Source organism: Cucurbita maxima, unplaced genomic scaffold, assembly GCF_002738345.1.
Source record: "Cucurbita maxima cultivar Rimu unplaced genomic scaffold, Cmax_1.0 Cma_Scf00016, whole genome shotgun sequence".
NCBI classification, from domain to species: Eukaryota; Viridiplantae; Streptophyta; class Magnoliopsida; order Cucurbitales; family Cucurbitaceae; genus Cucurbita; species Cucurbita maxima.
Window position 1 is genome coordinate 1,404,520 of NW_019272032.1, and position 21,845 is coordinate 1,426,364.

The window sequence follows — 21,845 nt, forward strand, 5'->3', positions numbered from 1 at the left end:
TCAAATTCAAAACTATGGATTTGACTCATTGTGAAAGTAAATGCCCCTTGTGTAAGGTTTTTGTTGATATTGAAATTCAGATCAAAGGTAAATTTGTAGATGGTAGAAAAAGTAGTCTTCCTCTCACTCTCTTTCTTTCAAGATTCTTGAGTCGGTTACTCGTGCTAGAGGAAACTCAATGGTTGGGTTACAAACTAGACTCCCACCAGACTCCCTTTGTAACAAGTGTCAAAGGCTTCAAACTCGGACTCCTTTTGTTGATCGAACTAAACTTTTTAGAGTATGCCTCATGATAGAGGTGACTCTAAGGGTCAGTCTCAAGGCCATGTGTGAGCCCTTGGAATTGACCTCATAGTCGAGCTTCCTTGGAATTGGCCTCATGGTTAAACTAATTGGCCTTTATTGAGCTAGTTGGACTAATTTTAAGTGCAACTTATTATTTTTATTTTTTTAAAGACATTAAAATATAGGTTAGTGTTAACAATCGATGAGCGATGAGATATAAAAGGTTGATTGGATTGGAAGAGAAGGTAAGAACCAATTCAATTTCGCAATAAGTATAATTTATTGAATAAGAAAAAAAAAAGTTTAATAAGATATATAACTCATAGAAGCTAATATAAAGATGTAGAGCTGTAGAGACGAAATTGTAATTTAATCAAACAAAAAGGCTAAATATGTCTTTTAGTCACTCATTATATTTATTTATTTATTTATTTTAATTTAACCCATAAGTCAATTTCACAAAGTCGGCGATACAAAAATCGGCGCCAAGAACAGTTATATAAAGAGAAGGCCCTCTATTTTCCCCCACATTCACTATCTCTGTAACATCTCAACTTCCATTCACTATCTCAGAGTTTCCATCGCAATGGTCAATCTTCAAGCTTCTTTGTTCTTCAATCATTCACTCTCTCCTTCGCCTCTGCTTTCCCCTCCTCTTCCCCTTCTTTCTACTGCTTCTTCTTCTGCTTCTTCTTCTTCTTCAAGGCAGAGGGTTCACTCCTCATTGCTTCTTCCTTGCCGCTCCATTTCTTGCAACTCATTTTGGGATTGTAGGTTTCGACTTGGGCATCGTTCTTCTTCTTCTTCTTCCCTTCCGTGTACATTGCACCCTGACTATGGCAGTTTCAATTCAGAATTGGTTTCTTCTCCCGATGGTAATATAGGCTCTGGTCCTCAAGATTTCAATGCTGGTGGGTTTGGCGATCAGGGTGCGGATTTTGATGGGAACAGGATGGAGGGCAGCGAGAGTAGAATTCATTCTGAGAAAGAGGGCAAGTGGAGAAATCTGCCGTTTGCGGTGTTCTTGATGGGATTGTGGGCTGCAACGAGAATGAAGTTTCAGAAGGTGATTGAAATTGTGATGGATTGGTGTAGTCGGTGGACGTTTTGGCGGCAGGAGAAGCGGTTGGAGAGGTTAACTGCTGAGGCCGATGCGAATCCGAAGGATGCGGCGAAGCAGAGTGCTCTATTCGTGGAATTGAATAAGAAGAGGTGAAGTTCTGAAACTTGATTTTCTTGATTGCAAGATTATTGCAAGATTATGTTCTGAAACTTCTTCAATTTTCATTTCCAGTCCCGAGTCTGTCATTAGGCGTTTTGAGCAAAGGGATCATGCGGTAGATAGTAAAGGAGTAGTGGAGTATCTTCGAGCTCTTGTGCTCACCGATGAAATTGCTGAGTATCTTCCAGATTCTGATGTTGGAAGGCCGTCTACTCTTCCTACATTGGTATCTTCGAGCCCAATTTCTCTGTTCTTTTATTGGAACGATCTCAAATTTGTATGAACACACTTGTATTATTTGATAATGCATAGCTACAAGAGTTGAAGCAGCGAGATTCTGGCAATGTGGATGAGCCTTTTGTGAATCCTGGCATTTCTGATAAACAACCATTGCATGTAGTAATGGTAAGTATCATATCATTAGTCATGATAAGGAATTTCTTGGACTTCCCCTTTCCTTACCATTTAATATTATGAGAAATTCTTCTGAAGGTTAATCCTAAAGCAGCCTACAAGTCTCGGATCCTACAAGAACTGATATCCACTATAATTTTCACTGTTGCTTTTGGATTAGTATGGTATTAACCTTTACGTCATGATCTCTATCACTGTTGGATTAGTGTGTTCTTTCCGTTGTCAATGATATCAAATGAGAGTCCTCTTGCAGGTTTATGGGTGCAACCGCACATCAAAAATACATAGGGAGTTTTGGGGGCATAGGAACCTCAGGCATTGATCCAAGTTCTCTATATGCTCTAAACGAATTCACAAAAGAATATATGCCAGAGAAGGTATATAATAATAACGGCCCATTTTACCGAGAAAGAAATAATGTTTCGACTCGTAGGCTAAGTCTAGGAGTGAGTTAGGGTGAATTAGTTATTTGTTTCATGCAAAATTCTTTTGTTCTTATTCCTTGATAAAATTATCCCGGTAGAATGTCAAGACATTTAAGGATGTTAAAGGTTGTGATGATGCAAAGCGAGAGCTGGAAGAAGTAGTGGAGTATCTGAAGAACCCTTCCAAGTTTACCCGCCTAGGGGGAAAGTTGCCAAAGGTTTGTGTTTGTCACTTTCGGACTTGATTTGCATTTTGTAGTTATCTTATCTGGCAGTTCTTCGTTGTAATTAGTTTATGTTGCTTAATCTTCACGAGGACTTATTTCAGCTAAGAAAAAGAGAAGGAAATAAGAAAAAGGGTATAAAGAACTTAGAAACCTTTGCTTGTCATCAGTGAGTGAAGGTCCTTCCTCCATATGAGAGGACCATCATGGATTCATGGATGGACTAATACGATTCATGGATGGATAAAGGCCAATGTTCATTCTCTCTACCCTTACTTAGCCATTGGTTGAGTAGGATTTCCTCCCATTTCTTATCAAATGAATATCTTTCTGTCTCCAGAATTCCTTCACAAGAAGTTTTTCTGTTTTCTTCTTCCTTTATTTATTTTCATATGGTACCTGCCTAAAAGATTTATTTACAGGGAATTCTTTTAACAGGAGATCCAGGAACTGGGAAAACTTTACTTGCTAAGGTAAAACTTCCCTCAGTTTTACTATAAAAGAGATTATTTTCTTTATTAGAACTGCAATCATCTAGGCTTTGTTGGCTTTCATTTGTTAATCTATGTTGGACGATATGTTTATTACTTTGGCTGACAGCTGATTGGTAATTCATTATATAATTGGTGTTCTCAAGGCTATTGCTGGTGAAGCTGGAGTACCATTTTTCTACAAACCAGGATCTGAGTTTGAAGAATTGTAAGCCTCCTTTTTTGTATACGTTAACGTTATCGTGTAATGATTAACAAATTTTAACGTTATTGTTTTCAATTGGTAGGTTTGTTGGTGTTGGTGCTCGACGTGTGAAATCATTATTTCAAGTAGCAAAGAAAAAGGTTTGTTTGTCTTTGGATAACTTAATCACCTTGCTTGAAGCATCCAAGCTTAGAACAAATGTAGACCATGTGAAAGCACCCAAGTTTGATTATTTATCTTGTCCACAGGCTCCTTGCATTATTTTTATCGATGAAATAGATGCTATTGGGTCGACCAGAAAACAATGGGAAGGCCACACGAAGAAGACATTGCATCAACTACTTGTTGAAATGGATGGCTTTGAGCAGAATGAGGTACTTATCAAAAGGAACTGTGAGCTTTCTTATACAAAAGGATGGCTTGGAGTATGATTTAGTTTTGTATCTCTGCAGGGTATCATATTGATGGCCGCTACAAACTCGCCAGATATTCTTGATCCAGCTTTGGTGAGGCCTGGTAGATTTGACAGGCATGTAAGTTCCTATTTTTCTTAGGGAAGTTGTAGTATGAATATGGATGACTGTCATTTTGTTCACTAATAGTAGGATTTGAATGAGCCATATCCAGTCCTTAAGCCAATATTTGGATTTAATCCATTATAATTGTTTTCCATACTGTTCTATGGTTAGTCTCCTTGACTACTTCAAAGCTAACTGACATCCATTTGTAGATCGTTGTCCGGGACCCTGATGTACGTGGTCGCCAAGAGATTCTAGAGCTCTATTTACAAGACACACCTTTGGATGATAGTGTAGATGTTAGAGCAATTGCTCGTGGCACGTCGGGATTTAACGGGGCAGGTAAGTTTTCAGATGTGTGCAACTTAACTGACATAAAATGAGAGAGATCTTTTTCCTGAGCAACCGACATTTCTTTTCTTGTCAGATCTTGCAAATTTGGTAAATATTGCAGCCATTAAAGCTGCTGTTGAAGGTGCAGAGAAGTTAAACAATGAGCAGTTGGAGTTTGCAAAAGATCGAATAGTTATGGGTACTGAGAGGAAAACAATGTTTATACCAGAAGAGTCAAAGATGGTATTAATTGATATTTCAACTTCTGAAATATTGTATGTATGTCTGATGATGTACCTTTCATTGTAGCTCACTGCATACCATGAGAGTGGTCATGCAATTGTTGCGTTTAACACCGATGGTGCACATCCGATTTATAAAGCAACGATTATGCCTCGTGGATCTTCTCTAGGAATGGTCACACAACTTCCTCCAAATGACGATACATCTATTAGCAGAAAGCAACTATTAGCACGACTCGACGTTAGTATGGGGGGAAGAGTTGCAGAAGAGATCATATTTGGGCATGACCATATCACCACTCGAGCAAGTAGTGATCTTCACAAAGCTACGGAGCTTGCCCAATATATGGTACTTCACTAGATTGGGTTTCTAAATTATTCCATTTTGTCGATATCGGTTTTTGATGGTCAATCATTTTATGTGTTCTACCAGCAGCACCCTAGTTTTGCTTTCTCATCCTCAATGTTGTTTTGATTACCAATGAAGGTGGCGGTTTGTGGGATGAGTGAATCGATTGGGCCTGTTCATATCAGAGAACGTCCGAGCGCAGAACTGCAGTCATGTATTGATGTAGAAGTATGTTTTTGGTCCCTCCAGCCCCTTTGAATAATCTGGCCAAACTAATTCCTTCCTAACCCTAAATTTTATATAACTTGGGTGTGCAGGTCGTTAGTCTCCTAAAAGATGCATATGACCGTGTGACAGCCCTCTTAAAAAAGGTTCAGTATGAATATCCTGGACTAAATTTTATTCACAATCTCGACTGCTAACCAATATGTTAAGCATTACAAGTTCAATTCTAACGTTTGGCACTTTTGTTTCACAGCATGAGAAGGCGTTACATGCACTGTCAAATGCACTTTTAGAACATGAGACTCTCAGTGCAGAAGAAATAAAGAGGATTCTACTTTCTTACAGAAACCAACAAGTAGAATTAGAAGAAGAAGAGGATTTTGTATTGGATTGAAGTTCTCTGACGTTTCAGCAGTTCATTGTGCCATATCATCTCTGTAAAGTAACTGAAACAACCAAGAAAGAAGAGGTCAATACATAATGGTGGGTTATAGAAAGAAAATGTAGGACCTTAGCATCTTCTTCACGACATTCCAGCTAGCAGATCAAATCATGGGCACAACCACGAGTCCCTTTACAAAAAAAAAAAATTCAGTAGAGTATTCATATGTGTCCATGTAATTGTAATATCTGCGACATTTTTTTTGACAGTACATGTATTAAAACTGTTCTTACATATCGGTTTAACCGTCAGATCTCTAATAAAACAAAAGATTCAATCTTTTCGCTATTCTAAACTCGTTTCTTCTATTAGTCTTTCCATTATCGTGTGTCTCAAAGCATTTATTTCTCATTTGTTCTTATGTTCAGCCACTAGAATATTGTCAAGCAGGACTGCCAGAGAAAGAGAGAGAGAGAGAGAGAGAGAGAGAGAGAGAGATTATGTACTCGCAGTTTGCAGTGTGGAGATGAGCGTCAAAGCATCTCTCTTCTCAGTTGTAATGGAGAGAGAAGCATCAGTGATGTCAAAGAATCCAGATTGCTGCACCTGCATGAATAGAATTGAATTGGGTTTAGTCAGAGAGAGAGAGAGAGAGATCATGAGATGCACCTTGGACCCATATAAATTTCTACATTGACACTGTGCATCCATTGGCTGATATTTTGCATAAATCCGAAGTGCAGCAATTTATCCCACTCCCGTCCAAAGGAAGTTTGGATGTCTCATTCTCATCTGATAATTAATTCTAGAATTTGGAAAACCAAGATATTTTCACTACCATCAACAGTATGCATGAGTTTCTGACACTGAGCACCACCATAAGCAAACACTGCTGACCACCATAATCGAATATAGATATACAGTTCAAGCAACACAAAAATGCTAAAAAACTGACATTATTACATGCCCTTCTCTGGGAAGATGAGGACATTGACAGATAGTCGATAGGAGGGTAGTAAGAAGAGTCAGCAATGCATGTGTGTCAGCTCAGATGGAGCTTTTTGCTGTCAAATAACCAGAGGTACCCTGTGATGATGACCTCAGAGAAACCTAAAACACAGAACGCCATCAAGAAGTAGCATTACATTACCTCAACTAAGCATAGCATTTGTAGTTTGTAAAACTGAAACAGAGCAGAAGCCAATATACAGAAACCATTCATCGCTACCAAAGTTATATACATAAATATGCATAGACCACCATGAACAAAACCCTGGAACTTGAAGGAATCTAGGCTTCCCTCTCTCTCTCTGTCTCTAAATAATTTAATTCTTCAAAGAGTTTCTCAAACCTTACAAGACCCTTTATGCTCCAGGTACTAGATAAGACTTGCAGAACTAAAATAAAAAGAAAGATCATATCAACCGATACAAAATGATGCTAATTTGGGTACCATATACCCTATGCCAGTCCATCTCCAAAGCCTTCAAAGAAATAAGAGCCTAGGAGGCTTCATTCGAGGCAACCCCTCGCATGCATTGCTAGTTACCACTCCCATTTCTTAAATCCTTTCCAGAGGTTCAGTGCGATCATGCACCGCTAGCCGCTCTGAAACATCAGCAAGTGACTTGAGATTGCATTTGATGAAGGCTTCCACAAAGTAGCAAGTCTCATCCTTCGTGTTTCCTTCAGGGACATCCACCACAAATGATTCAATTACCGAAGTCCCAGGTCTTCCATCAATGATTTCTGGATGCAGGGAAATGATTGAAGAGTAATTCTGAAAGAATGTTACGGAGAATTTATATTTATTCCTGATTAAGTCACAGTCGTTCAAAAATGGCGGAAGAGAAATGATGTCTCTAGCGAGGTATCCCCAAGCATGAAAGTGAGAACAATTAAGTCACTAATAGCTACTATAGTGCCCATCCTAAGCAGAATTTCCAGTTTAGTTCACCAATCACAAAAATAGTGCCATGATAGAGCTTGGATTCATGTTAAATCCTTAATTAGACAGTCACATGCTACTAATCATGAGAAACTCATTATTGTTTATTCCAAAGCACATGCCACTAATGCAAATAGTTGAAATTACATGGTATAATAAAATATTCCAAGCATTATCAGTGGACAGAAGTGACAACCGTAAGCACATTGAAACAAGATCATGGCTAAAACAATTCCTCCTTTTGATTTTTTAACATATTTGAAATCTCAATTCTCTGAACTGGAGTAAGAATCTTTGGATCAATTGAGGATTCCAACTTTCAAGGATAAATATCTGTATAAAAATGGTTAAAAATTTTGAACACAAAAAATATTCTCCTGCCTACTTTGTTTGAGAACACATAAGACATTTATTTTCACCTTGAAAAAGAAAAAACATATGTTCGGCCAATATCAGGACCAGTGATATCTCAAATAAAATGGTAGGCTAAAAATACATTGTCCTGTACCTTGAGTCTGTGATCTCCGCCAACAATCCTCATGCTAAGGATGTGTTTATCATCATCAAGGAGTTCCAATCTCTCTGTACTTGTTGTGGCAGGAAGCCCCGATTTCACATCAACTTCCCTGAGAGTCCCTATCTCAAGGTTTCCCTTTACAACACATCTGCGAACAAAGGGTTTGTATCTTTGTGGTTGATCAAACCTCCTTACCAGAGACCATACCTGAAGAGGAGACATTCCAGTTTAGAAAATAATACAGTACAAAATGAAGGCAAGAATCCAATAACTCAAATTACGATAATATACCAATATCCCCATAATTCTTATTGCGAACTTGCACCTTTATCCCCATATGATCTCAGATATATATTAGACAAGGGGAAAACATAAAGAAACCGTGCTAGTTCCTAGAGGTACAATGTCTTTACACTTCCTTGAATTTGGTACTCTAAGACTCACCTTTCACTTTCTTTTGAAAACATTACCTGGAGGAACCAAACTCCAAAATTTATGAAAAGAACCAAACTCATAAACGTACGGAATCGAGATAGTGATTGAGATATAATGCATGGACATTCATATTTCCATATAAACATAGAAGAATGCAGAAACCAACAGAATCAATTAAGCCAATAAAATAAAATATCCATTATCATGAATCATAGCCTCAAGATCATTAGTGTTGATAAGTACAACGCATTTAGATAGCACAGTTACGCACATAAAACCAAAAAATGATCAAATCCATCGTTATCAACAGAAATTGAAAATGGACAAAGAGAGAGAAGATGATTTACAAGATGAACAGGAGCTTTAATATGCTTAACAAGCTGAGAGGTGCACTGATTCTCAGCAGCCTCGTTCCTGTGGTACCTCCGAATGAGCTCCCATTCCGCGTTACTGAATCCTCCTCCGTTCCGATTCCCATTCACATTCGTGCTACTACCGTTCATTTTCGCTACTGATTCTCTTTCTCCACAAAACAAAATCGAACTCCACCACTAAATCAACCAAGTTCTCTCCACCCTCCTCGTTAGTTAGAAAAACCAAAAAATCGTAAAATTCAACTGACTTTCTGTAAAGGTCAAATCATAACATAAACTATACTATCCAACTCCCCGCTCAGTCACCGGAAACCAGAAGATCCAATCGCCGGCATATGAGTCTCAGTAAAGAGAAAATCTCCGCCTGAAACGCAACAGAGATTCAGTTCAGTGGAAAAACGGCCACCGGAGAATCACCGCCATAGACGACCGATCGAACTTCACCTCAGCTTTTTTCTTGCTCCTTTCGTCTCCTCTTCTCCGCTTCATATAAATTTCTCTCTTAATTAATTATTAATTAAATTAACTATTGTTTCTCGTTTTAATACATCAATAATTTCTGGTTAATGACAACAAATTTCATATCCCAAGAATAGCCCTTATTTTTTGTGTAATTACTTCTGATGCCACTCCCTTTTTATTGACTTATCTCGTCGATATCTTCAGCAGTTTGGTAAAAATAGAAAGTTGAATTTTTTTTAACGGAAAAAAGAAAAAAAAAAAATCCAATGTTTTCCGGTCGGCGGTTATTTGTATTTGAAACCGTCACCTCACCGGCGCCGTTTAGTACAGTTGCGGCCAGCTGATATTTTCGTTGAGCTAGATATTTATCTACCTATATTTTATTTATTAAAAATCAATTTTCTTATAGCTTTTTAATTGCAATAAACACTGGGGACGCCGTTGGTGGCAGTGTTGTCACCGATGTGGCGCCGGTGCAAAGAAGAAGAATCGATGTTAATGTCGGTGTCAGACCGATTGGGGAAAGAGAAGTGATATACACCAAAGAACATAAATAAATGAACCAAGGATAAGAGATGGCTCAAAAATGTTACGGATTTTGACCTTGTTTAGAATTTGAATGAAAAGTGAAAAGTGAATGAATATCTCCTCTATTTTTTAGCTTCAACCAATCGCGGGTTTCACGTTCACGACTCGCGGAGATCATTAAACTTATGGTAGTCCTCTTGGACATTCATTCGAGTTTTTATCTAGTGTTTGAACGAGCCTTGATTTTTATGTATGCTTGGGAGTCAAATAGTCAAAAAAGTTTGAAGTCACCATTCAAACGAACGAGCAAACATCAGATCTAATCTCAATCCTTTCCTCTATCAATATCACCACTTTTTTTCCTGTCCTCACTTGGTTGCCTATTCAAAATGCACATCATTTCTCATAGAATATGCTTGAACCAATAACATGCATCTTTAATGCTAGGTTTGTATTGAATTGCCACCTCAGGAATGGAATTAGGATCATAAAGATTCTAAATAATGATCCAATTAACTTAAAAAAAAAAAAAATTAATGGAACTCTAATAACATAGATACATACTTTAACCATTTAAACTTTTAACTATTTATATGTTCTCAATTGATTTAGGCTCAAATTAAGATTCACCCCTTAATCTTGAAATAATACGTAATACATATATAACATATATAATAAATACTCGAGGTTAACAACGAAGATCTAATAGTCATAAAAATCAAATGAAAAGCTTTTAATAATCAAGAACCTCGTAATCTTTTGAAATATTAGAACAAAAGGGTTTCTAAATCAATGTCAAAACCTTAAATCATGTCCATGAGTATCTAAGTTGATGAAAAAAAACATCCAAAATCAATAAATTCCCTTTAAACTTTGAAGTGGGTCGACAACCAATGAAAATGGGACAAAATTATCAAAGTGGCTTTGAGAGAATGAATATAAAATTCATAAGGACAGCTGAAAGAAGACAATAAAAAACTACTCACTTTGTTTCTTTATGCAGAGGAGAGGGGTGGCCATATGAATGCTACCAATGAACTGCAGGAATGGTTCCCCAGACAGAAAGGGAGGTTGCCTATATCCTCTCACTCTTCTTCACCAACCAAAAGCATCAGATGAAGCATTTTTCACCAAGAAAAATAAACAAAAAGCAAACCCTTACATTATTGTACTTCAAATTCCTCATGCCAGACACCTGTCAATCTCCAATTTCCAGAGGGGTTAGTGCAGCAACTCCCACTGTGACAAGTATCAAAAAAAGTAATATGCAATATATATATATATAAAGAGAGAGAGAGAGAGAGAGAGAGAGAGAGAGAGAGAGAGAGAGAGAGAGAACATAAAAAACTGAAGAGGAACAACGTTCTCAAAGATATAAATGCAAATGATCAAAAAAAGTAATATGCAATATATATATATATATATATATATATATATAGAGAGAGAGAGAGAGAGAGAACATAAAAAACTGAAGAGGAACAACATTCTCAAAGATATAAATGCAAATGATCAGGCTTTGTTCTGTTCTAAGACGCTCACAAAATTACAACAGCTGATTTGAACAGTGTTTATGAACAAAAATGAAGAAGAAAAGCATCCTAAATGAATAATTGCATATCATATGGTGCAAGAAAGAGCTCCCACAGAACCACCACATAAAACAACAAATGCATAAAGATCTGAGCTGAATATCATATAGAATTAAGTGACAGATGGAAATAAGCCACTATAGAAAAAAGAAAAGAAAATGGTATGCTCACAGTGGCCAATAATTGGTATTACAAGCTAAGAGAGTGCTGATTCGCTCAAAAGAAATCTGTAACACTGAATTTAAATTGGCCATTTGTCTCTACAATCCTATAGAAAATGTCGAGACAAAAAATATCAATGCATACTATGATTCTCATGCCTGTGACTAATTGGACAATCACTAGAACGCACAAAGACGAGTATCAATTCTCCAATTCACAGCACCAATCAGCTATAAACTAGTGATATCAGTACCAATTATTATAAGCTCTGCAAATCTTCATCCATGTGATTACTGGTGTAAAGTGCCCAACAAAGACTAGTTACGTGTCATAATTTGCAAAACAAAAAGGAAGATTTTGGTATTTAACTAATATAAAGAAAGATTGGCAGTACAACACATGCAGTCACAAAGATTAAGATATTTTGCCACAGAACCATTATGAAATTCCTCCACTTCTTTAAGTTGAAGATAGTTTATTCTGAAGGTTGCCTGTTGGCTATCCTTAAAGATGTTCTTTCTTCCCCTCCGTACGTACACCAAGAAGCCAATTGAGTTGAAAAAAATACCTGCAAGACACATAAATTTTCCACCCACGTCTAGATGTACACACACAGGATGCATGTGTGTGTGTATATTGTATGTATCACATGTATGAATGGTGTATATTCATGGTCATACCATGCATGTACAATTATGCATCAATAAATTTGCATATAAAATGACTTTTACATGCATAAGAAACCATTATGTATATATTGCATATGACAATCTTTCTAGCAGCAATACCGTCATGATCTTGAAGGTATGATAGTTAACATATGGCGGAGTCAATAAGAAAGTTCTCTGAACTTTTCATACATACATATATATATATATATAGGTTCAAAGCTAATCCTGTGCTTTTACTTCTAAATCACCCATTTTCTATAAGTTCCAGCGAGGAAAAAGGGAAAGGAAATTAACTAACAAAAACCGAAATAGACTGCCAGAGCTCTCATCCTTCATGTTGATTGTTGACCTAAAAGAGACTTCAATAAGGAAGAGAGAACGAACACATTTCGAAGGATCCTTACAAGAGAGAGGAATATGAGCCATAAGTATAAACGCGGTCCTTAAATGAAGCCTTTAAGAACAGGGTCTGAGTTAATTAAGTGCTAAGGAGCCACAAATAACCAGACCCTAAAAAATTTCAGGTAAGTAGAGAAAAGTTGGATCTCATTTTTGTCCCAATTGTGATGGTCATCATCGATGAATTTCTCGATAACTTGAGAGATTTAACTGTCTCAAGTACATAGCCACAAAACCAATAAACAATCGGAGCAACTATGGATCCAGTCCAAACAAAATCAAGAAATTCTCTACAATTTTGGTCAGACGGAATTCAAAAAATGCACCTATTGGGTATACCTCGATCAATCTCCACATTTAGTTGATTTACTTTTGTTGGCATCATCTGCCTATCAGCTTCCTGAGCTACCCTGGAAGACAACAACGCCAGGCATCTTAGTTTGTTCATCTTCCTGAGTTTCTAAATCTACCTTCCTAGCTTCCAAAGTGTCTTCCACCTCATTAACTACAGTTTCCTGGCTAATATGAGATATCTCTTCTTCAGTTTTTACCTCAGTGTCCTCTGTTGTTGCCTGATGAGATTCTGTATCAATCTGGAGGAGCTCCAAAGGAGTTGCTGCTGGATCCAATTCCCTATAACCCTTCAGAGCATTCGGAGATTCTTCTCCCGTAAGCAAGTAATTGGGGACCTGGTGGGAGAAGCGGAACATCTCTTCTCTAGGGATCTTCCTCACTTCTTTCAGATCCATGTGTCTACGAAACACAGTCCTGAAACCAACAACCTTAACAAGAGGAGCAACAGACACGCCTTGTTCTTCATTAAAATCATCAAGCACTTCTACCATATCGTATTGGTGAATTGTTTCTTCTGAAGTATCTTTATTCCAATCTGCAGACCAGTCTCTGTAAAGAGCCCAGACTTCACCCTTCTGAGGAAATATCCGAATCACCCCTCGTAAACCTTTCATCCAGCAAACTTTATGTGAGAAGGAGTTCAATGATCTTGTGCACTCATGTCTCCCAATTCTGAAATCTCCACAGGTTTTTGTGAACCCCGAACCTACCCAGTCCATAGGGCCAATCTCAGCGTTGCTTCTTGAGTTGAGCCAACTGATGCGCATTCTGAATGGTTTTCGGGAAATCACCTTGTGAATTCGAGCATAGAAACGAGGCATTCCATCATCATCATCATAACAAGCCCAGACTTGATCATCCCCAAATGAGCTTTCAGCTCGGTCCAAGTCAAAATTATGAAAATCAGAATCTGGAACAATAATTGAGATAGGATTTTTCTCACTACCTGTACTTTTACCAGCTAAAGAGCCTGACTGAGGCTTCCTCTCATGCCATCCTTTTCTACTTGCAGAAAATTTACCATTAACTTTTATATCAGGAGTTTCATCATTCACCACATTCTTTTGCTTCTTGGACTGTTTATTCAAAGTTGATTTTTCAGCTAATGAGCTCCATTCTTTAAGTTTCTTACTAATTTCAGCTCGAGCCTTGTCCATTTGCATATTCCGAGTTTCAAAGATTGACAACTCTCTGTGGCTATTTGTCCTGTTAAATGAACCATAAAGACCATAAAACTTTTGAGTATCAGGATAATTCTTATTTAATTCAGGTAAACGAACACCAGCTGATCCATCTCCTCTGTCTATTTGGTTTGCCATGTGGACCCCATAGCTGTTAATTCCATCAGTTTTTTTCTTTTTTGAATAAGGAAAGTGACTCCTCTCCACTTCAGTTGAGGGCTGTATCTCATCGCGATCTCTTTTCCCTTTCTCAATTGCTTGTTGAACCAAATTTGCAGATTGAGCGGAAGCTGAAGAAAAAGTACTACCAACACCAGCTGTCCGGGAGGAAGGGCCCCACTGAAAGTTCGCATTATCAACTGAATTAAGGCCCACAGAATGCACAGTGTCAGGATTTTTAGGATTTCTACCAGTACCATGGACGTTGCCACTAACAGGATGCTGTCTAGAATTTTGAAGTTGCTGCTGAGAAGACCAACTAGGAGACTTGAATACATTTGGGGGTGGAGCCTTCTCTACAGCCAAAAAAGCTTCATGACAATTAGGGCAAAGGAGGGTGTGATTTAGATAGATCCCAAGGTACTCGTAATGAGTCTTGCATCGATTGCAAAGAGTCCAAAAAGTATCTGGTTTCTTATGGGAAGGCTGAAATGAGGTAGCCCCTACCTGGACTTTGCTTTGAACGTTCCTTGCATTTGAAGCAACATTATGAAAATTTTGAAAGCCATTTGCACTTGGCGGCACAGAAGTATTTTGAGTGTGGGTAGAAGTTTTCTGTCGACTACCTTTCGAATCCCTCTTCTGATTATAAGCCAATCTCTTTGTCTTGTCAGATAACAAACTCCAGGCCTCTGAAACCAATTTAAACGCACCCTCTGCACCAAGTGACTTGTTTTTATCAGGATGGAGGACAAGAGCCAATTTTCTATATTGTTTCCTAATAGTCTCATCGTCAGTCAAGTGGTTCACACCAAGTATTCCATACCAATCCGTTTCCCCATTTATCTTATTCTCTGCAGAGATATACACTTCGAGAGTTGTCATCAGTTGAGAGAGACCATCAAGCCCCGGGTACAAATTTTGAGCCTTCAAAACAAACTTCTTTGCAGCGGAATAATTCCTCTCGGTAAATTTTCTCTCAGCAATTTCTTTCGCTCTAACTGCCTCATCTTTGTTGCACTCCATAATAACCTAAAAATCTGAATATTAAGAACCACGCCTATTTATAAAACTTCAGTTCAACCAATAATATCAGGTTCTACAGCTCAAGAAACTTCTGCTCTAAATCAGCAGTACTTTAGATGTTAAAGTACCTGATACAAAATCAAATAATAAGTTATACGGACATCTGCAAGTGTAAGCAGTACATTGGATCTTTTATGGAGAGTTGGGTTGAGGAAAGGGAATTGCCTAAGAAACTTAGAGATAGATTGATTACATTCATGCATTAATATGTATATCAATATTAATCATAAAGCACAAACTGAACAAAATCCAACTCAGATTTAATTCAAAGTCTATAATACATCTTCTTATTCATCATAAACGGCCTTAATTTCTTTACTCCCCAATGCATATAGTAGGCACGGACATCATCTTATTACGAAAAAAGATAATTCGCTCATTCAACTCAATACGACGTATTTCTAGAGCTAACAAATAGACTGTGCAGCATGTTTTGTTCAGTGTCCCTTTAGCCTGAAATGTTAGAACAGATTATTTATGTGTTTTTAATAATAATATTTTTTTCCGTGCACAGCTGAAAACTCAAATGAGCAAATAATTTGCAGGCGGAGTCTTAGAACGAAAGAATCAATCAATCGGAAATGTGGTCAAATAGGAACCTAGGGATATTTAAAGACGCTGTAGAAACTGGGAAGAGACATACAACGTGGCAGAACTCTTAGCTTCTATTTCAGGCAACCTATCCAAATCTTCTTTCAACAATTTCAATTGGCGCAATTTTTCGCAAGTCCTTGGGATGTTTGGAGCATTTCCTTTATGTCATATAATCAATTTCTTAATCTTTAACCTCAAAACTTCCAAGGTCGAAAGAAGAGGAAGTTGCAACCCGTAACACATTGTTTGTATTGGCTTATCAGACTGTCAATTACAATTTACATACACGCACCCAAAATCAGAGCCTGTACGCATACGGATAAACTTATAAAAATATTCATATAAGTTCATTTTCCTTTCAGGGTCTTATTATTCTCATACGCCAAAGAACTCCGCAGAGAAATGACCGATCGAGCCACCGCATATTGTATCGATAGTTCTAGACGCTGAATTAACGATATATTTTACAAATTTAAACCCACATTCTCCTAAAAACCCCATCGCAAATTCAGCTACGAAATTATAACGATTCCCAACTGAAAGCCAGTGAACAGTAACCGACAGTTAAGAAAAACAACGAATCGGAACAACTCGCAACTAATGAATGATCCAAGAACAAGGGATTAGAGCTCAAGGTTAACGGTCAAATTTTGGTAAGAGCATTTGAATTGAAGCAATCCAGTAGTGAAAAAGAAACCCTAGAACAACCGAAACTTAGGGGAAACAGATTTAAACAGAAAGGAAGTTGAATCGGAATCATAAAAATTAGACTATGGTAGAAAGAATTACCTAATACGAAAAAAAATAGGAGGGTTCCGAGTTTGAAGTGATTTGAATCTGAGAAGACCATCGCCATGTACAGTGACCCATTTGTCAAAACCCCCTGAGAGCCTGAGAGATTTTCCAAATGCCCCAAAAAAAAAAAAAAAACTGAATTTTTGGGGGAGACAAAAAATTAAGAATTATGGCTTTGGTTAATATTTAACTTTTTCTCTCTCCTCTTTTTTTTTTATTATTTTTTTTATGGGAGAACAAAAAAAAAAAAAAACTGAATTTTTGGGGGAGACAAAAAATTAAGAATTATGGCTTTGGTTAATATTTAACTTTTTCTCTCTCCTCTTTTTTTTTTATTATTTTTTTTATGGGAGAACAAAAAAAAAAAAAAAAATACTTAACTAGAGTTAAATTTTAACTCTAGTATAAGGTTTGTAATATGCTAAATATAGTTAATTATTTATGATGTATTTTTCTTCCAAATAAAATTTGGGAGGAGGAAAAAAGGTAAGAGAACATTTATTAATCAAATTTGAATGTACAAATTTATTTATTTTTATATTTGTTACTGATAATTATTATGCCAAATGTTTTAAGTTTAATACTTTCCTTTTGTTTCTTATATATTTATTTTATTATTTTCCTTTTTAATTTTTAAGTTTAAAATATGAATTTCATTAATATTTATAATATAAAGAAAATTTTTCATTTCATGTTTTGAGAGATGAAGTTTTACCATTTAGATTTTTTAAAATTATATTAAAATTTAGGAATTTTTTTTTATCTAATGTTTTTTAGACAAATTTTAGAATTCTACTGACAAGTTTAGAGGATGATGTTGAAATGGTTGAAGTCATTTTTGTACTATTTTAATCATTAAAAAAAAACGTGTAGATTAAATTGATTTTTTAATAATTAATAGTAGGTTTTATAAATAATTATATACCAGACAAAAATAACCGACTTCAAAATACGCTTTGAAATAAAGTAACTAATGAGTAGGTTGCTAAGCTTGAGTATGAATCTTCAACTCACCTAATGGATTGAACTGAAAATGAATCTATTTTATTGAAGATTAAAAAAGTGAAAAGATGATTTCAACCCGACTTTCAAGAACAGCTCATAGCACAATAATAACTAAGCAAAGAGAATTTTTTTTAATTGGTTTTCACTACATTTAAGGCACACGTTTGTATCAATAAGAAAAGTACCCAAAAAAAAAAAAAAAAGTTTGAATCAACCACATTTATGGTTGAATTTGGCGCATTAAACGAAGCACGTGATTGTTTGGTTGTGAGACATTAATCTTTATAAATTTCAAACCAAATTTAGAAAGGTAAAAGGAAAGGAAATGACTAAACACGATGGTTCATTTTCAACGGGAAACTTATCTCAACAACTAAATTAAACTATAAAATGATCCAATTCTAGAACTACAAAAGCTTCAAATTCATTCTATTATAGAGCAATGACTAACATAATTGGGACTTTCAGAATCCCACAGATATCTTCTGAGTCACTAAAAATAAACCGAAGCTCCTACTAAGCCGTGTATAAAGATTGTTCAAACAACTATGTAAGTTTTGTCAACCTGAACATAGTTCAACTTGTTTAAATATATAGCTTCGATCAAGAGATCAAAGATCGACTCTTTCCGTCATTTCAAATGCAATAAATAAATATAAGCTTTTATTTGAAAGCTGTAATATCCTTTTAAAAAATGGAGCTGATGAGAGTGAATAATTGGTTACATGGTGTACATGTTTGCTTTCCAAGCAGCTTCCTCGGGCAACTTGATTTTGGCTGTCACAGCACAGTCCTTGGGTTAGTTCACAGCAGCCAAATAATACTTCACATATATGCTTGTTTTTACATAGTGACCCACGAGAAAACATGGAGAGAAAAGATGAAGTGCTTTCACGTGGATATACAGTGTACTAGACATACAAAATGCAAAATGTATAACAATTACCATACATGTTGTGGATGTCTGTCTAATGCATACATCTACTTGGCTCACAGATGAGAGACGACCAGAGTGGTGAAGTGAAAAAACTAGTGAATAGTCGATACCTGACTCCCGAGTATATATAGCCTGTAAGATTAACAAATTTATAATATATGATAAATAGGCCAACATATCATATATAGGCTTACCTCTCCATCGTACGCCGAACAAAACCACCCTGTAACCCGAACACCCTCTTAATGTACATCTAATTAATTCAACATGTTGTGAAGAAATGTAAGTTGCACAAGATCCCACGGTCATGAATCACATAGGCAGCTCAATGTGCAGTAGGCAACAAGTATTACAATTATCAATTTGCAGTCGACAACTAAAGTCACAAATACAACGCTGTATAGCACTAACAGCCAATGAAGCCATTCACAAAAATAATGTAGTATCATACCTTTTTTTCCAATGTAATTCTGTTGAGCATAGAAGACAAAGTAGAAGAAGACAGATTGAGATAGATAAAAATCTAAGGCATGTCACTTTACGTGGAAGGTTTGAAGTGATTGCCGTAGCTGAAGGCCCTTGTCTGTAAGGTAGAGGTAAGGAACTACTGAAGGTGAGAGCCGATTGAGATCCCCCACTTCGAACTTTTGTGCAATGCACTTTCTTTTTGCCATATATTGATCCCATACATATCACCAAGGTAAGCAGCTAAGCAATTTTTTGAAGAATGGAGGCTTATTGCCAACTGCTATGACAAGGGGGTGATGACTGTCACAGACACATATAAAAGGACCATTTTTGTTTCCTTTTTTGATTCCCCAAAACCAGGCCAAGAAACTTTTAGTTCTCTTAGTTGATGTATCCAGATGCCTTATCCAATATTCAATAAAATGACAAAGCTTGTAGGTTAAAATTACAACTACGACATCAAGTAGTGAAAAACATGGTGACCAGAAATGCAGAATAATGCTAAGAGACGAAGCAAATCATGGAGGAGTTTCCATTTCAGAATAAACAAACAAGAGAACCAAAAGTCTTGTGTAATTACATCCAGGTTGGGAATGACCTTTGTAAAATCCCACATTGATTGGGGAGGAGAACGAAACATTCTTTATAAGGGTGTGAAAACCTCTTCCTAGTAGGTGCGTTTTAAAAACCTTGAGGGAAAGCACAAAGAGAACAATATCTGGTAGTGGCGGGCTTGGGCCTTCACAAATGATATCAGAGCTAGACATCAAGCGATGTGCCAGCGAGGAGGCTGAACCAGTGATGTGCCTGCAAGGACGTTAGGTCCTGAAGAGGGTGAATTGGGGGTCTCACATCAATTGGAGAAGGGAACGAGTGTCAATAAAGACGTTAGGCCCCGAAAGACGGTGGATTGTGAGATCCACATCGGTTGGGAGAGAACGGAACATTCTTTATAAAGGGTGTAGAAAACTCTCCCTAGTAGACATGTTTTAAAAACCTTTAGGGAAGCCCAAAAGAGAAAGTCCAAAGAGGACCATGATTCAATAGAAAAACTTCAAGTTATTTTCAGTTGATTTATCGTCGTAATAGCCCAAAGAATCTTCATTTGTTCTTAAAAGTAACCTTTCCAGTCCAAAGAGAATGAGCAGTTTATTTCAAATCCAAACAAAAGTTCATGTTTCTAATAGGCAGACAAGATGAGTTGAAATCACAAAGAAAATGGATGTCCAAGTTAAATCAACAAAAGAAATGTTCAAGGAAGACTATTGCCACGAATTATTTTGTCTAGTGGGGAAAACTACAGCACAGAGCAAATGTAAGACGCTCCACTCCACTCTTCCAGTCACAACTTACCATTTTCCTGCAATCCTTCTACAATGGCCTGACATAGGAAAAACATACCTTGATATGGAAGAAAACTTGTTCATAATCTAAACATTCTAACTGCAAATATAAATAATTGAACTACAGCGGTATATTGTCTTCGAAGCCCTAATTAAATCAGAAGGAAGATAACCAATTAGAACAACGCACCGATCAAAGCTATGAAATGTCCGAAATCGCCAATTTTTTCTTCAAAACGAGTGAAAGTTGATTAACGATATAGGAGAAAACTCGCATAAATTTTAACACTCACCACAAGAACATCCAATCCAATCCAATCCAATCCAATTTACCTTCTCGTTCCACTCAAAGCACCTCCAGAAACGGCTGAATTCATTGAAATTATGGAAGAGATGAAGAATATTTTCGATTGTTAGGCAATAAACCAACAAAATACCATAGCGCTAGAAGGGATTGGATAAACATGCGCCCAATGGAGGTTGCTCGTGTATAGACTAATGGCGTGAGACTCGCTTTCTGATTACTCGAAAGCATTTCATTGGCTAACTTTATATAAATTATTTAATTAGTTAATTTTAGGTAATTAACTGAAAAAAATTTATATATGTTTTTTTTTAATTAGCCCTTAATCATTAAAATAAATTCAATTATATCTTATATGATAAATAAGAGTGTTGACATAACTCGATCATACGACCAACTTGGGCTATCCAACCAAAACCATTTTTTTTATTAAATTATGTTAAAATTTTAAATTAAGGTTGGTTCACGAATTTACATTTTTCTCTCGAGTCAATTCGACTAACCCAAAATTAGGGTTACAATCCAACCCACTTAATTATTACAAAAATTAATAATAACTGACGTTTATAATCGATGTTAGTAATACATCTGACTTATGAATAATTTACATTTATTTTTAATGAAAATTTAATTATTGACATAATATGTATTTTTTGCAATAATTAAAAGAAAAAAACAACTCGACAATTTAACCCAACCCAATTCAAAAATATATAGTTAAGTTGGGTTAGATTTAAACTTTATTTAAGTTGCTCGTCATCAATTCAACCAACTCGAAGTTTCAAATTAGTGTTAAAAGATTAATTTGTGGACTGTGTAGCACTACCTACTTCTTATTAATTAATTAACCAACATAATTATTTTATTAATATATTTAAATACATGTGCCTTGATATAAATATTAACCAAATTGTTGTGACACATAAAACTAAATTTATTTATCAATAAAATATAATCGGACAATTTAATAAATTAATTTTTTTTAAAGTGTACAAATATGTCAATAAATACAATAATTAAAATGACGTATCAATTATTTATTAACAATATTAGACTTTTTTTTTTTTAACTAAAGGATATAATTAATCATTTTGAACAAATTAAATTAACTCTATAATTTAGAAAGATTTAAGGACCTAGTAATTAAAAAAATGTTATGATATATATTTTAGTAATGTTAAAATTTGTTAATAAATAAACTCCACAAAATCTTTAAAAA

At 36.1% G+C, this 21,845-nt stretch overlaps 3 protein-coding genes and 1 long non-coding RNA gene across 7 annotated transcripts; 1 reads left to right on the plus strand and 3 right to left on the minus strand.

Annotated features, from left to right (window-relative positions):
• The first annotated feature begins 814 nt into the window (after positions 1 to 814).
• Positions 815 to 5,344, plus strand: LOC111490970 (ATP-dependent zinc metalloprotease FTSH 11, chloroplastic/mitochondrial-like). The gene is made up of 17 exons (XM_023139658.1): positions 815 to 1,497; positions 1,580 to 1,733; positions 1,820 to 1,912; positions 2,000 to 2,085; positions 2,175 to 2,298; positions 2,445 to 2,564; positions 2,993 to 3,043; positions 3,208 to 3,269; positions 3,349 to 3,406; positions 3,515 to 3,640; positions 3,719 to 3,799; positions 3,997 to 4,126; positions 4,212 to 4,360; positions 4,427 to 4,708; positions 4,847 to 4,936; positions 5,026 to 5,079; positions 5,187 to 5,344. Exons 1-17 carry the CDS (start codon positions 872 to 874, stop codon positions 5,325 to 5,327), a joined length of 2,427 nt encoding a protein of 808 aa, XP_022995426.1. The 5' UTR covers positions 815 to 871; the 3' UTR covers positions 5,328 to 5,344.
• Positions 5,345 to 6,521: 1,177 nt separating this feature from the next.
• Positions 6,522 to 9,097, minus strand: LOC111490972 (abscisic acid receptor PYL8-like). The gene is made up of 3 exons (XM_023139662.1): positions 8,563 to 9,097; positions 7,772 to 7,987; positions 6,522 to 7,095 (listed from the first exon to the last, which is right to left on the minus strand). Exons 1-3 carry the CDS (start codon positions 8,716 to 8,718, stop codon positions 6,877 to 6,879), a joined length of 591 nt encoding a protein of 196 aa, XP_022995430.1. The 5' UTR covers positions 8,719 to 9,097; the 3' UTR covers positions 6,522 to 6,876.
• Positions 9,098 to 11,383: 2,286 nt separating this feature from the next.
• On the minus strand, positions 11,384 to 16,703 carry LOC111490971. Of its 3 annotated transcripts, none has more exons than XM_023139660.1 (3): positions 16,564 to 16,703; positions 12,952 to 15,248; positions 11,384 to 11,898 (listed from the first exon to the last, which is right to left on the minus strand). In XM_023139660.1, exons 2-3 carry the CDS (start codon positions 15,118 to 15,120, stop codon positions 11,806 to 11,808), a joined length of 2,262 nt encoding a protein of 753 aa, XP_022995428.1. In that variant the 5' UTR covers positions 15,121 to 15,248; positions 16,564 to 16,703; the 3' UTR covers positions 11,384 to 11,805. The 3 variants fall into 3 exon arrangements, with proteins under 3 accessions (XP_022995428.1, XP_022995429.1, XP_022995427.1); XM_023139661.1 differs by lacking the exon at positions 11,384 to 11,898 and adding an exon at positions 12,433 to 12,810; XM_023139659.1 differs by lacking the exon at positions 11,384 to 11,898 and having other exon boundaries at positions 12,433 to 15,248.
• A 1,382-nt stretch (positions 16,704 to 18,085) lies between these two features.
• Positions 18,086 to 20,854, minus strand: LOC111490973. 2 transcript variants are annotated; one of them, XR_002719649.1, is made up of 2 exons: positions 18,526 to 20,854; positions 18,086 to 18,351 (listed from the first exon to the last, which is right to left on the minus strand). It is a non-coding gene; the product is annotated as an uncharacterized LOC111490973 (long non-coding RNA). The 2 variants fall into 2 exon arrangements; XR_002719650.1 differs by having other exon boundaries at positions 18,521 to 20,854.
• Positions 20,855 to 21,845: the final 991 nt, after the last annotated feature.

Bases quoted from the DNA above. Each gene is read 5' to 3' on its own strand.
- LOC111490970 (XM_023139658.1), top strand. From the start codon at position 872: ATGGTCAATCTTCAAGCTTCTTTGTTCTTCAATCATTCACTCTCTCCT. The intron at 1,734-1,819 runs GTATCTTCGAGC...GATAATGCATAG, and splicing joins CGTCTACTCTTCCTACATTG to CTACAAGAGTTGAAGCAGCG. The intron at 3,407-3,514 runs GTTTGTTTGTCT...TCTTGTCCACAG, and splicing joins TTCAAGTAGCAAAGAAAAAG to GCTCCTTGCATTATTTTTAT.
- LOC111490972 (XM_023139662.1), bottom strand. From the start codon at position 8,718: ATGAACGGTAGTAGCACGAATGTGAATGGGAATCGGAACGGAGGAGGA. The intron at 7,988-8,562 runs GTAAATCATCTT...TCTCCTCTTCAG, and splicing joins TTAAAGCTCCTGTTCATCTT to GTATGGTCTCTGGTAAGGAG. The intron at 7,096-7,771 runs GTACAGGACAAT...ACATTCTTTCAG, and splicing joins GCGGAGATCACAGACTCAAG to AATTACTCTTCAATCATTTC.
- LOC111490971 (XM_023139659.1), bottom strand. From the start codon at position 15,120: ATGGAGTGCAACAAAGATGAGGCAGTTAGAGCGAAAGAAATTGCTGAG.